Here is a 15,460-nt window from a genome sequence, read left to right as displayed (position 1 = left end):
CACAGATCCACAGGTGTAAGAGGATCAGCAGCAAGATGGATAGCAATGTGCTGCCATAATGTCCACTCCAAGCTGACAGGTTCCCAAGCTCACATCGGGACAGTTGGACACTCATGGCTGCCAGGTCAGCCAGCACAGCATGTAGAGCCACATAAGGGAATTAGCAGCGGGTTAATTTACAGTCTGTTGCTGTGCTGTTTTTTTTTCTGTACAATGCTTTTTGATACCTAAGGCTTTATTCTCTTATACCAGGCAGGTTTCCTCTTGCACTTTATTCAGCAAGGGAGCAAACAGATTCAATACCATTTCAATGCTGGAGCTATTTGTACTGCAATTCCATAGCATAAAACTGCTTGTCATCCAGCCGTTGAAAGCCCTGAGCATCCGTCAGCTCAAATATATAAGGCCTGTGGACAGCTGAGACTTGTTAATGATGTCTGGCTACCAGGTAAGATGTAGACCAGGGAATGAAGGCTTTTTTCACACAAACCTGTAAAAAGGCTCCAGGCAACAGGGCAGGACCTACAATTCTGAGAAAACAAGAGTTTTCTCCATATCAGACACAAGCTCTGGTGCCCCTGGCATCATGTGTGACTGAGAAACCTAGGTGAACATATTTGCCAGATGAATAGGTTCATCGCTAGAGCTTAACAGGTTTAATAACTTTTAAGCATCTAGATTACATTTAATTTTGGATACTGTTGAAGGTTTAACATTTTCTTGTTGCTGAGAAGATCTAGGCTCACACACATGAATATCTGGCTGATTGATCTAGCTCACCTTGGGCACATATACCAAAACTAGAGCAAACAGAATTTGGAGCAGCTGTGCATGGAAACCAATCATCTTTTTTTCATTTTTAATGAAACAACCTGAAGATAGAAGTTGATTGGTTGCCTTGCATAGCTGCTTCAAAATTCTGGCTGCTCCAGTTTTAAGAAGTTCCTCTCAATGTTGATGACCAGAACTTGTGTCCAAATTAATGCCACATGATCATTGCTCAAGCCTCCATGCTTTTTATAATGCCGCGTACACACGGTCGGACTTTTCGTCTACAAAAGTCCAACGGACGCCGACGGACTAAAGCTGGCTGGTAATCCGTTCGTGTGTGGGCTTCTCCGGACTTTCAGCAGACTTTTTCAGCCTCAAATCCGACGGACTTTAGATTTGAAACATGCTTCAAATCTTTACGTCGTAACTACGACGGACCCGAAATCCGCTCGTCTGTGTGCTAGTCCGACGGACAAAAACCCATGCTAGGGCAGCTATTGGCTACTGGCTATGAACTTCCTTATTTTAGTCCGGTGTACGTCATCACGTACGAATCCGTCGGACTTTTGTGTGGTCGTGTGTAGGCAAGTCCGTTCGTTAGAAAGTCTGCTGCAAGTCCGCCGAAAGTCCGCCGGAAGTCTGTCGGACAGGCTGTCGGACTTTTGTAGACGAAAAGTCCGACCGTGTGTACGCGGCATAAGAGTTACTTGTTGGATATTGATTCTTCATTTTAATTGAGTGTTTTAACATAAGGTGTAATACTTTTTTTTTTCTAGGTACAGAAGCAATACCCACCACTTCTGCTACTCCTAATATTGAAGAAGACTCAGCACTTACAAAAAACATCACAGATTTCACAAAAAAAAACTCTAGCGAAAATCAAAGTGAATTGAGTGTACAAACAAGCACTCCTCCAAATGTCACCACTGTTTCCTCAACACCAACACAAAAAAACACCACTCAGGTGGCAGAGAAGGGGGGGATTTCCGCAACCCCTTTCCTTAGCAAATTGGTAAAACTAAAAACTTCAGCTGATCCAAAAGTTGAGCCAACCACTGATAACAACCTGATGTTTGAAACAAAAGATGTAGTTGGCACTAACTTGCCAAACACCAAAGAAGATGATGAAGATGACTATAATTTTGAAAAGAAAATTGACATAACTAAAAATAAGGATACCTTAGGCAGAGCTGACACACTTCCTGAAACAGACGAAGAGCCCAGTGATGCGGACTATGATTCAGATTCCAATGATTATGAATTCAGATCTGATGAGGACAGTTATGATGAAGATGGTCACTTCTTTTTACACTTGGTTCTAGTAGGACTTTTAATTGTTGTGGTGTATATTGCTTACCACAACAAAAGAAAGGTAGGTTTTATTTCCGCCTATAGACAAAATAGGTATTTCTGCTTTAGATTATATCTAAAACCAAGAACAGAAAATTAATATATTGAGCTTTAACCATGCCTTATATGTGATGGCTGCATTATTTTCTTTATGGATCTTGTTTGTTTTTACCTGGTTATACATTTCTTTTATATGGTAACACTGCTCGCTTACTGTAATAAACATATATAGCAGCAGGGCAAGACTACAGAACACCTCCCCCTCTTCCCAAAAATGTTGGCTGGTCTGTGGTTCCGAGCTGGGGAAAAGAAGAAATATCAAAAAGATAACTAGGAAAAGAATAATACAGGAAAATATTTTTTTTTGGCAAGAGCAGCTTGTATATTTGCACTTGTCAGTGATATTTTTATTAGACCAAAAGGGAACAAATGAGTAGTACATTGCTGATGTATACAAAATAGTCTATTTTGCCAGGTTATATCAGATTCCAAAATTCTACAGCTCAGAGTTGTGTTACTAAACAAAGACAGAATAACGCTGTAATTTTTCTTTATTTAGGCTTGGTTCATGCTGTTGAGCTGCGGTAATGCATTCTTAATGGCACCCCTATAAACCGTGGCAGGGGATTAGTTTTACAGCATATGTCAATACACCACCATGCATTGTGGTGTATTACAAAAAAGTGCATACAACTTCTTTGCGTTAGGCTGCCCATTTAAATGATTAGACTGTAAACAAAAAAAAGCGCACACCCACCCTTGTGTGATAATGTTTATTAAAAGAGAATTATGGGGATTTCTTTTTCCCCATAATCATACTTACCTAGGTGGATGCAGCATTGGTCCCCCGGCGTCTGCACTGAGAACTGAGCCATCGAACATCGCAGATGGCTCAGCTCACTGACCAGAGAGCTGCTGCCTGTCAATCAGCACCTCTGCTCCTCCCACACTCTCACTGGAGCGCTGAGCTGGGGAGGGGCGCGGAGAAGCCGTCTCAGCGGCTCGCTGAGACGGCTATCAGTCCAGGCACCTGGCGGTTCCAGACTCAGAGTCCGGATGATGCGGTGCCTGGAGTGATATTGGTGACATCAACAGAGAGTGGACTTCAGTCTGCTCTCTGCTGAAAATAGGTCACAGGAGTGCAAACCTTATTGCACTCATGTGACCCATAGGAGAAGCCCAGCCAAATGAGCTCAGGCTGGACTTCTCCTTTTAACGAGGATAAAAGCAAGCTATGAGCGGATACACTCACAATGGGAGACTTGATGGTCGCACATATGAGTATGCCTCCTCTCTCCGCCTGTGCTGATAAGATGTGCAGGGATGAGCACTGCTAGGAACCGGCTTAGTCACGCATGCGCCCAGACCAGCCGGTGCTGTGCGACATCAGACCCAGCTGCGATGTGAAAGGGATGAGAGTAGTCTCCACACAAGGTTGCTCTGACAATGCATTTTGGAGGTGTGGCCTCCTTCCTCAGGTCACACCCCTACTCTAAACTATATATAGGAATACCCTCCCTGAGTGCTCATCTTAAAGGAACCAGGCCGAGAGTAATGGAGTTCACAGGTTTAGCAGCGGGTAAAGGCATTAATAGCAACCGTACAATATCAAGATTAAAGCCATGTACAAATACAAAAAAATTCTAAAAATGCAAATAAAATCAATCCATTTGATCGATTTTAAGATCAATCTGTTTAGAAAAAATGTATTTATAATCAATGTATTTAAAAACACTCATTAGATCAGATTTGCCTAAATATTCATATACACATAGGTACATAATCGGACTATTCCATTGTAAATAAAATTAACATTAGGTAGGAAGACCTTCTTTACAAGTAGGAGCTGTGAGGGAAAGGGAGGGGAGCTGTTTGTGTACAGGAAGGGGCCAGAGCCTTGTGTGTTTACAGGTTTGTGTATGTGAGGGGCTGCCATATATACAGGTGTGTGTGGGGGGGCCTGACATATATACAGGATTGGGGGGGGCTGAGTGTGTACAGGTGAGATGGCCACTGTGCGGATTTGGTAGGATGGTCCGTGGGCAAGCCCTGGGGAATGTTGGTGGTCAGGCTCAGGGGGGTGGGCCCAGGCCTAAAGCTGTGTAAGGGGCCCAAAAATTTGATGGCTGCCCTGGCTACCCCCATGTATTTGTGTGAAATGGCGTGGGACACTATTTGTCTTTTTTCTGTTCTATAAACCTGCGATGCTCACCAAACCTGGTACGCATGGCTCGCACCATCCTGCCCACATATAGAAACCCACATATGGGCACCTCAGCCCATATACATCGAACTGGGTACTGCAACAGATAAACTGTTTAATATAGAAGACCCATTCGTCTCTTCTGGCAAAAGTCTTTAGGCCATGGGACACAAACTTGCACGCTTTACATTTGCTTAATTGGCATTTATATGACCCTATCATTTTGATAAACAAGGGAATATCTTTAATCTTTGTCACAAGTTTGTTTCCAATTCAACTGGGAGCAATGATACTTTTGACATTAGCTTGCCTAAATACTACCTTAGGTTTTTTTTTGGGAGAACTGTGCCCAAGGCAGAGTCTTGTCCCAATATGGGCCAATACTCCCGTCTGATATTCATTTCAAATGGCATGTCATCCGAAGGGTTAAATGAAGAATTGGAGATAGGTACTCATCTAAAAGGCTCTTCTAAATAGGTACTCTTATATAAAATTGGGAGGTTTATTTCATGAATAGTATTCCTTGTCTGTCTTTTCTTTTTTCCCTTCCCCCTCAGCTATCAGTTGTTAGCCTAAGGTGTGTTCATCACAGTAGGTTGGTGTGACCAATTACCCGAGCCACACCCATGCTGCTCTAAATAATAGACTACTATTATAACTTTGTATGCCGTTGAGATATGGAGATCTTTTTTTATCTTCTTTTTTTTTTTTTTTAATACACAAAGTTGTCACTAAATGATATATTGTTCAAACATGGCATGGTTATATGTGGAATTACACCCCATGATACATTTTGCTGCTTCTCCTGAGTACGGGGATACCACATGTGTGGGACTTTTTTGTAGTCTAACCGCATACAGGACCTCAAAATCCAAGCACTGCCTTCAGGCTTTCTAAGGGTGTAAATTTTTGATTTCACTCCTCACTGCCTATCACAGTTTTGGAGGCCATGAAATGCCAAGATGGCACAAAACCCCCCCAAATTACCTAATTTTGGAAATTAGACACCCCAAGCCATTTGCTGAGAGGCATGTTGCGCATTTTCCACATCTCGCTTTTTGTCACCATTATCACCAATAAATTTTCCTTTTCTTTCTTCGTTTTCAAAAACAAATGAGAGCTGCAAAATACTCACCGTGCCTCTTAGCAAAAACCTTGGGGTGTCTACTTTCCAAAATGGGGCCTCCGAACCTGTGATAGGTAGTGAGGAAGTGAAATCGCCATTTTACGCCCGTAGAAAGCCTGAAGATGGTGATTGGTTTTCGGGGTCCTGTACACGGCTAGGCTCCCAAACAGTCTCACATGTGGTTTCCCCATACTCAGAAAAAGCAGCAAAATGTATTTTGGGATGTAATTTCACATATGCCCTTGGCATGCTTAAGCAATATATCATTTTAGTTTGTAATTTTCCCGAAACTTGTGGCAAAATATAAAATATTCCATTCCAATATTCCTCTCAGCAAATAGTTTGGGGTGTCTAATTTCCAAAATAAGGTCATTTGGGGGGGTTTTGAACTGTCCTGGCATTTTATAAACATTAGACGCTTTATGCCACACATCACCCACTCTTCTAACCACTTGAAGACAAAGCCCTTTCTGACACTTTTTGTTTACATGAAAAAATATTTAGTTTTTGATAGAAAATTACGTTGACCCCCCAAACATTATATATATTTTTTTAAAGCAAAGGCCCCACAGATTAAAATAGTGGGTGTTGCAAACTTTTTTTTCACACAGTATTTGCGCAGCGATTTTTCAAACGTGTTTTTTTGGGGAAAACGCTTTTTTTATTTTAATGCACTAAAACACACTATATTGCCCCAATTTTTGATGAAATAAAAAAAGATGATCTTATACTGAGTACATGGATACCAAACACGACATTTAAAATTGCGCACAAACGTGCAGCGGCGACAAACTTCATACATTTTTAAAAGCCTTTACAGGGTACCACTTTAGATTTACAGAAGAGGTCTATTGGTACAATTGCTGCCCTCGATCTGACGTTTGCGGTAATGCCTTACATGCATGGTGCATTTGCTGTTTACATACATGAAACTGACGCTTGCCTTCGCCTTTGCGCGCAAGCACGGGGGGGATGGGTTTTTTTGTTTCACTGTTCCTTTCGTTTTTTTTATCATTTTTTTGTTATCTCAGGGAATGTAAATATCCACTATGATAGCAATAGGTAGTGACAGGTACTCCTTTTTTGAAAAAATTGGGGTCTATTAGACCCTAGATCTCTCCTCTGACCACACCAAGATAGGTGTGATAAAATGCTTTCCCAATGGTGCTGTTTATATCTATATATTTGAATGAAAAGGCAGAAAAAATGGACTTTATAGGCACCAATCATAAAAAAAAATATAAATTTTATTATACACATAATACAAAAAAAAAACATATTAAAACATTGCAAGTAAGGTGCGAAAAGCTAGCTAAGTCTCTCTCATAAGGGTCATAGACCCCAGAGACATACCCTTAAAACAAGGACATATCCCTACAGTGTAGTATAAAAGACAACAAACTTTGTGTAGCTCTACATGTTTCACAATTGAATTCTTCTTCAGGAGCTTGTTTGATTAGTCTACAAGAGAGAGAAAACACGAATGCAAACAATAAATACAATTAATACTAAACATCTTGGTAGAGAGTCTCAATAGTTTGTGGGGAGTACCACAAGGCAATCAGTAGGTGGACCTCAAAGAGGACATGCAAAAGGTGAAACAGCTAACATGTGGGGACGTGCCTGGTAGCAAGGCTATAAAGGATGTAGAGAGGAGGAAAAAAAGGGAAAAGTAGCAAAAATAAAAATATATATATCCACTGCCAGGAATAAGAGAAACATCACGACCCATCAAGGGTTAATTAGGGTGAAATGGAAAAGTTCACTCCATGCAGGAGAAGGGTAGGTGAGTATGGTGAAATACAACCACATACATTTAAGCCTACCTTAGATGGAACAATAAAGTACTACTTCTGGATGACTGGTAAATGCTCAAAATAAAGCGAGCTTTTAGATGGTGGGGCTCTGCTTGGTAATAAACATCATCACTTCTAAAATATATATGTATATAAATATGGTAATGAAAGACAGACAGTTTTAAGTGATAATAATCTAACTATCACATAAGTTAAGCGATATTGTTAGAAAAATACGGAGTCTCACCTTATAGTAGTAGATTAAATATATAAAGCCTTTAGATCAAGCATAAAAAATGCTCACTTCAGAGGACTACCAGCAAGAAAAAGGAAGCTTAATGGAGATTTATATGCAGCAGCACAGTCAATTTGGCAGATGCCAGGTAAGAGCCATCTATAAAGAGAGAGGTGTATATATCTAAATCTCTACAGTGCATGTATTATAGCAGCCAGCAGCGGGGGTGCAGCAAACCAGGTATAGGAAGATACTCCACTAGTGTGTGGTAGCATTGGAAACATTCACCGATGTAGAGACCAGGTTGGTCAGCACAGGAGGGACAATAAAAATAGATGTCACGGCTGTATCCGCGTTTCCTACAGACACAATATCTTCTTTGGGGTGTTCTTTGGGCAGGGGTACCAGGGAGGACATACGGAAAATGCTTCTCATGCAGCTGGCTCACTGCATTTGCGTTGGGAAGGTGGGGCACAGCACCAACTGGAAACAGAAGGGCTGTGATGATCTATTCCTGGAATTTTAGGAAGAATACAGTTCGAACTGACGCTTTGTATAGCACATAAGCGTTCAGCAGAGCCAATTGGAATAAATATACACACTTTTTTTTATACCAGCGTCTGGCCTTACAGGCAATTGGGTACAGCGCCAACATCTGGTCGTTGAGGTCCACCCCTCCCATGTTAAGGTTGTATTTGTGGATGCAGAGGGACTTCACAACAACACCAGTCGCCATGAAGGGCAGAATGAGAACATTCCATGTATCCCTCCACTTCACTGCAAGCACATTATTACATCTCAAGCAGGCTCTCTCCCCCCGTCTAAGTCGGGACTTTAGAAGCCGTTGGGGGAAGCCCCAGTGATTAGATCGCACGGTGCCACATGCGCAATTCCACAATCAAAAAGGTGACACGCTTGTGTAATAATTGTCCACGTACAAATAAGGGTGACACCAAGTCCCAAACAATGTGGCCAGCGCTCCCTATGTAGTCTGGGCAGTTCTCAGGCTCCACGTGACTATCTTTTCCCTGATAAACCATAAAACTATATGTATAGCCTGTTGCCCTGTCACAGAGCTTATACAACTTGACCCCATACTGAGAAGATACTTTTTTGAAAGACAAGTGGCCAGAAAAAGTAATCAGGGACTCCTCAACGCAGAAAACTTGATCGGGAGTAAACAAGGCTGCAAACTGTTGGTTGAAGTGGTTTATGAGGGGCCAAATTTTGTGGAGCCGATAGTATCCAGGGTCACCCTGAGGATGACAGAGTTCATTAAAATGCATGAACCGCAAGATCTGCTTGTATTGCGTCCTGGTCATGGAGGCAGAGAACACGGGCATATGATGAATTGGGTCAGTGGACCAATATGACCGCAACTCACTTCTCTACATGTACGGAAGTCTGTGGAGAAGGACTCTCTGACAAATCCTGTGCAAAGATATGCTTGGTTCGTGTATACTCCAAAGGTCAACCTGAAAAGGCTATAAGACTGTATACTATTCTGGATGATCAGAGCAACAGATCTCTTGCAAGAACACTGTTTTTTTTAACTGTTGAACATAACAGGAGATGCTATACCTTTTACCCTAAGCACTTGTGCGGGCACTACAGAAGTCTTAGGTAGGAGAGCCAGCGGTCTTGTAGTTGCTCCCTTGAATGACAATGTGGAAATATTCTTGCCCACTATCACTGAGTGCAACCAGATTCCAAGCAGCAAAGAGGAGATCCCTACTCTTGAAGCTACCTTTCACCATTCTCACTTGAACGATATAGCCGACTAAATACCAGCCCTTGAGGAAAGTGCTGCTATCCTGCTGTTACTTGGCCGAGACATCTTAAGTGTGCACAAGTTTTGTCAGCAAATTAACGGTCCACATGATGCTCAGTGTCTGGATCTAGGTTGGGTCATCATAGGCAATGTCTGTTGAGACAAAGGCAGAAGGTCTTACTCAGTCTCTTTCTTTAAAACACATGTCCTGTCAAACAGACAGACTACTTGTTCGGCACAAAGACCACATCAATATAATGTAAAAGACTGTTTGAAAAAGGTGCACTATGGCATATCATACAAGACTATAAGAAAGCCCTTCATTTCTGGGATGACAACATCGGCAACACAGTGTTCGAGGTAACTACTAAAGACAGTTGGCAGCTACCATGGAAGACACAGGATTCTTGAAAACCATGAGTTAAGAGTTCTACCAAAATGATTCCAACAGTTGGGTAGCACCTCTACCATTTCGTACTACAAGAAAGAGACTACCAAATAACAGAGTGGAATGCATTAGGAAGTTCTCTACGCTTCCCACTAACCTTAACCCTGCTGATCGCAGCAGTCGTGCAGTACCTTTTACTGCATTTATGGATACATCATGGCTATCTCCACCAGTACTCTTGAATGATTCATCTCAAGTTCTACAGATTCTAACTTTGAACTGGTTCATCCAGAATCTGATAAGGAAATCAGAGCTGTTACCATCACACTCAATACCTCTGTGAAATTAAGGGTATGGCTGAGTCCTCACCGCTTAGAATGCTTTTTTAAGTGGTCATCTGTTATATGAGCCATTTCACGTCTTATTCACATTGCTCATCAATTTGCAAACAGCTCTAGCACTGAAAAAGTGTCACATCTGTAAAGGCCCCCCACAATTAAAGAGGTCTCAAGCAGAAAGGGTTATCATCCAATGTGTCCAACATGAAGTATACTCACAAGAGAATGTGAATGTATAAAAAGGACTCAACCTATCTAAGGAAAGCCCTCTGTACAAATTAAATCCAATAATTGATCACAACAAGTTACTTCGAGTTGGTCGCATTGGAAGGTCGAATTCGTTCAGTGAAGAGAAAAATTCCCTCGTTATTCCAGGACATCATCACATTACTGCTCTGTTAGACATTTCCATGAGCAAATTCAGCACCAAGGACGTCACTTCACAGAAGGAGCAGTAAGATCTGCAGGTTTCTGGATCGTCAAGATAAAAAGGTGTATATTGTCCATACTCCACAAATGTGTTAAGTGCTAAAAACTAAGAGGAAAGCACCTACAATAACAGATGGCAGAGCTGCCAGCTGACCGATTAAGCACTGAACCTCTGTGGACATATTTGGCCCCTGGACTGTTACACGCAGAACTCATGGCTGAGTTGCTAACAAGCGATGGACTGCGCTGTTTACTTGCTTTAGCATTTGTGCAGTGCACATCAAAGTGATAGAATCAATGGACTCTTCCTGTTTTATTAATGCCTTCAGAAGATTTGTATCTGTGCGAGAACCTGTAAAGTTACTTAGATCTGACTGTGGGACTAATTTTACAGGAGCAGAAAAGATTGTGAACTCCTTGAATGACAACAAGTGTAAATGGGAATTCAGCCCACCTCATTCCTCTCATGGGAGGCTCTGGGGAATGCATGATTGGAGTTGCAAGGCAAATCCTGGACTCTATGCTACTGGACCAGAAAACTTCCCAGCTTACCCCTGAAATTTTAGTCACTCTTCTTGCAGAGGTGTCTGCGATAATCGATGCAAGGCCTCTGGTTCCTGTGTCCTCAGATCCAGAGTCTCCAGTATTGCTCACTCCAGCCACTATTCTTACCCAAAAAATTGGGATAGCCACTATTCCCACAAAAGAACTTCATTATCCTAATGTTTACAAGCATCAATGGAAACGGGTTCAACATCTTGCTAATGTGTTTTGGAACCGCTGGAAGATGGAGTACCTTTCTAACCTTCAAAGTCGCAGTAAATGGCAAACTAGCAAACCCAACCTACAAGTGTGAGTCCTAGTTCTCTTGAAAGAGACTGATTCTCATCACAACCATTGGCCTATGGGTCTTACAAAGACTATGCCAAGTAACAACGGAAAAGTACAGAAAGTAGAAGGTTCTGCACACTTTTTTTACTTCAGGCCTATAAAGGAACTAGTACTTTTGCCCAAAGAAAAAGTCTTGCAAGTCATAAACTTGATTCAAAGGGAGGTATGAAGGACTGATGCATGTTGCTGCCTTCCCCTCTGCTGAAGATGGATATTTCCTTGTCACAGCCTGGACCTTCGAGACCAACATCTGCAAGTATATGTTAATGTTTGCATTGTTTCCCTTTCCTCTTGTTTTGCAGGTGTTCTTGGAAAGAATCTTCATTACTTATATTTGGACTTGGACTAAAGTTTGTTAATAGAAATCATAGATTTTGACGGAGTGTCATGTTTCACATGCTATGTGATATGCCTTTTAAATGTATTATTCTGTCCCTGGTTCCTCCCCTTCCTGTATCTCAGCTTATGCTGTATAGTTGGCTCCACCCTTTGTTCATTTCCAAGTTATGCATCTCAGCACATGTCTTATGGACTGGATCACATTATAATCTTTTGACCTGTCCGAGGTTCATTGCTGTAAGATCCTCAGTTTACAGATTAAACTTCACAAGATCAACAAGGTGTCGTCTGGATCAAGTCACTGTCTGTTTATCCAAATAAGATTGGGAATATCGACATCTCAACACAACTAACTGTAAGTTACAGAGATTACACTTTCAATGCTTAGATTGGAGAGGCAGAACACTGTGGATGTTATGGGGCGAGGCACAACTAGTACACTTCCGCAACAATGAGTTTCTGGAGCAGTTGAAGTGTTGCAGCTTGATCTACATGCTTGCATGGATGAACAAGCAAGTCCTGAATAGGTTTCTACTGCAGTGAAACGGGGAACTGATGAAGTCAATCTGCTAAATCTCTGCAGGCATCTCACCCCTCTGTGTACTTTTGCAATGGTCATTGTATAACTTCTCTACTCACTATACAGCTCCCTGTTACAGCCTTTATGATGTCCATGGATATAGGCAATCCTCTGCTGTGCCCATTAATATGTAGCTTTCTGGAACAAATGTCAAGATTGCTTTTGGTCTCAATTGGCCAAGTTCATGAAGACAGGATCAGTTGGCACAACTGCAGCCACCTGTGCAGTTTTGTCTGCCACTCTGTTATAGTTTTCGAAGTCTGGGGCAAGGCGCACGCGTGCCAACATGCCACACTTTAATAGTGCTGGAGTGAGCTGCTTTTCAGATTTAACCCCAGACCTACTGGTCTACCCACACCACTTTTTCATGAATCCTCCAGTCATTGGACCTCCATGTGGACATTCAAGTTGCCAATCTGTTAGAGATCACCTGACTGTCAGTGTAGATAGTGACATGGGAAGACGAATCCTGCAATTTTGCCTGCTGACTGGACTCTGATTCTGGTCTCCAGCAGGACTGTATCTTTACTTTATTTGTAAGCTGTCATTGTACACTGTTGAGGGCCAGACGTGGTGATTATGCCTGAGCTGTCAGTGAACCATTCTGCTATTTTCATGTTTTCTGACAGACTCAGAGGTGGGGGGGGGGGAGGGCTCTTGAATAGGGGATGGGACACGGCTGCAGCATGGGAATTTCTTCTGACTGGGTGCTGGTAAGTGACAAGCCCTGCCAATTGCTTTGAAAGGTCCCTGACATCCTTGGCTGAAATACCCACTCTTGAAGGTACCCCTTCTATTTCATTAATCTGGTCTTGCGCTGCAGTTACCCCAGTGGTCAGTCCATTATCGTTCGCCCCTTCCTGCTATTGGCAGTGCAGTATGGATGGTGACTGGGTCCTTTTCTCTAATGGTCTCTACAAGTTGAAGTGCTGTGTAGGCACTTGCCGACTGCCCGCCGTTGATTGACAGCAGCAGAATGGCACTCCTGCACAAATCGCCATAGCTGTACGGCAGGCACTTTAAAGAGTATAGGGGGTGCGCGCCCTATAGCCGATGTGCGTGCCTGGCGGCCGCGATGTCCGCCGGGCACCCGCGATCGCTTCTGGCAAAGCGAGAATGGGGATTTGTGTGTGCAAACACACAAATCTATGTCCTGTCAGGGGAGAGACAAATCGCGTGTGTTCCTAGTATATAGGAACAACAATCATCCCCCCACAGTTTGAACACACAGTCAGGGAACATTGCCCTCTAGTGTTAACCCCTTCCCTGCCAGTGATATTTGCACAGTAATCAGTGCATTTTTATAGCACTGATCGCTGTATACAGCACTGCGTCGCTTTAACTGACACTTGTGCAGTCATGTGATGTTGTACCCAAACAAAATCTATTTCCTTTTTTTTACACAAATAGAGCTTTCTTTTAGTGGTATTTGATCACCTCTGCAGTTATTTTTTGCTCTATAAACAAAAAAAGAGCGACAATTTTGAAAAACAAAAAACACAATATTTTACTTTTTGCTATATCAAATATCCCCTTTTCTTTTTTTTTTTTTTTTAAAAAAGCTCATTTTTTTATCAGTTTAGGCTGATATGTATTCTACATATTTTTGGTAAAAAATCACAATATATATATATATTGATTGTATATTGATTGGTTTGCATGTGTAAACACACAGATGTGTGTGTGTTAACACACAAATCCACATCCTGTCGGGAGAGGAGGCAGATCGCGTGTGTTCTTAGTATATAGGAACAACAATCGGTCTCCTCCCCAAGTCAGTCCCATCCCCCCCACAGTTAGAACACACAGTCCGGGAACAAATTTAACCCCTTGATTGCCCCCTAGTGTTAACCCCTTCCCTGCCAGTGATATTTGCACAGTAATCAGTGCATTTTTATAGCACTGATCACTGAATACTTATACAGCAACCAGTGCTATAAAAATGCACTGATTACTGTGCAAATGCCCTGGAAGGGCATTTGCACAGTAATCAGTGCATTTTTAGCGATACGGCACTGCGTCGCTTTAACTGACAATTGCACGGTCGTGCGATGTTGTACCCAAACAAAATTTATGTCCTTTTTTTCCCACAAATAAAGCTTTCTTTTAGTGGTGTTTGATCACCTTTACGCTTTTTTTTGCGCTATAAACAAAAGAGAAAAAGCACTTTTTTTTACTTTTTGTTATAATAAATAACCCAAATTAAAAAAAAAATCTTCATCAGTTTAGGCCGATATATATTCTACATATTTTTGGTAAAAAAAAAAATCGCAATAAGCTTATATTAATTGGTTTGTGCAAAAGTTATAGCGTCTACAAAATAAAGGATAGATTTATGGCATTATCATTTTTTTTTTTTTACTAGTAATGCGATCTGCAATTTTTATTGGGACTGCGACAATGCGGCGGACGGATTGGACACTTTTGACACATTTTTGGGACCGCCTTTACTAGTAAAAAAAAAAAAATAACAAAAATGGCATAAATCTATCCCCTATTTTGTAGATGCTATAACTTTTGCGCAAACCAATCAATATACGCTTATTGTGATTTTTTTTTTACCAAAAATATGTAGAAGAATACATAGCCTAAACTGAGAAAAAAAATGAGCTTTTTTTTTAAAAAATTGGGGATATTTATTATAGCAAAAAGTAAAAAATATTGTGTTTTTGTGTTTTTTCAAAATTGGCGCGCTTTTTTTTGTTTATAGAACAAAAATAAACTGCAGAGGTTATCAAATACCACTAAATGAAAGCTCTATTTGTTTTAAAAAAAAGGAAATAAATTTTGTTTGGGTACAACATCGCACGACCGCACAATTGTCAGTTAAACCGTCGTAGTGCCGTATCGCTAAAAATGGCTTGGTCAGAAAGGGGGTAAATCAGAAAGTCGCATCACAAGTCACAGCCCATTGATTTCAATTTCAAACGTTCCCATCTATGCGACTTTGAAAAGGTTCCTGCACTACTTTGATGCAACTTTTGATGCGACTTTGATCCAGAGTGTAAAGTTGGATTAGAGCTGCACTTGAAGTCGCACTCTAAATCGCACAGTTTTGGAGTCACACTAGTGGAAATATAGCCTAAGGCTAGAGTGACTTTGATGTGACTGAGTACAGCTTTGATCCAACTTTACACTCTTTGGATCAAAGTCGCATCAAAAGTTGCATCAAAGTAGTGCAGGTACCTTTTCAAACTTGCATAGATGGGAACGGGTGCCATTGAAATCAATGGGCTGTGACTT

The 15,460-nt window shown here is 41.5% G+C and overlaps 1 protein-coding gene across 1 annotated transcript in view; it reads left to right on the top strand.

Moving 5' to 3' along the window:
- The window catches only part of LG03H5orf15 (linkage group 03 C5orf15 homolog), a 155,076-nt gene that overhangs the window by 2,524 nt on the left and 137,092 nt on the right, over nucleotides 1-15,460 (top strand). Inside the window, exon 3 of the mRNA XM_073623574.1 lies at nucleotides 1,548-2,143. Coding sequence (XP_073479675.1) covers nucleotides 1,548-2,143 — 596 coding nt within the window. The remainder of the gene's footprint in view (nucleotides 1-1,547; nucleotides 2,144-15,460) is intronic.

The sequence above is a fragment of the Aquarana catesbeiana genome, linkage group LG03 (assembly GCF_042186555.1).
Source record: "Aquarana catesbeiana isolate 2022-GZ linkage group LG03, ASM4218655v1, whole genome shotgun sequence".
Taxonomy (NCBI): Eukaryota; Metazoa; Chordata; class Amphibia; order Anura; family Ranidae; genus Aquarana; species Aquarana catesbeiana.
The sequence above is the reverse complement of the archived record's forward strand: the minus strand, read 5'-3'. Positions and strand labels throughout refer to the sequence as shown.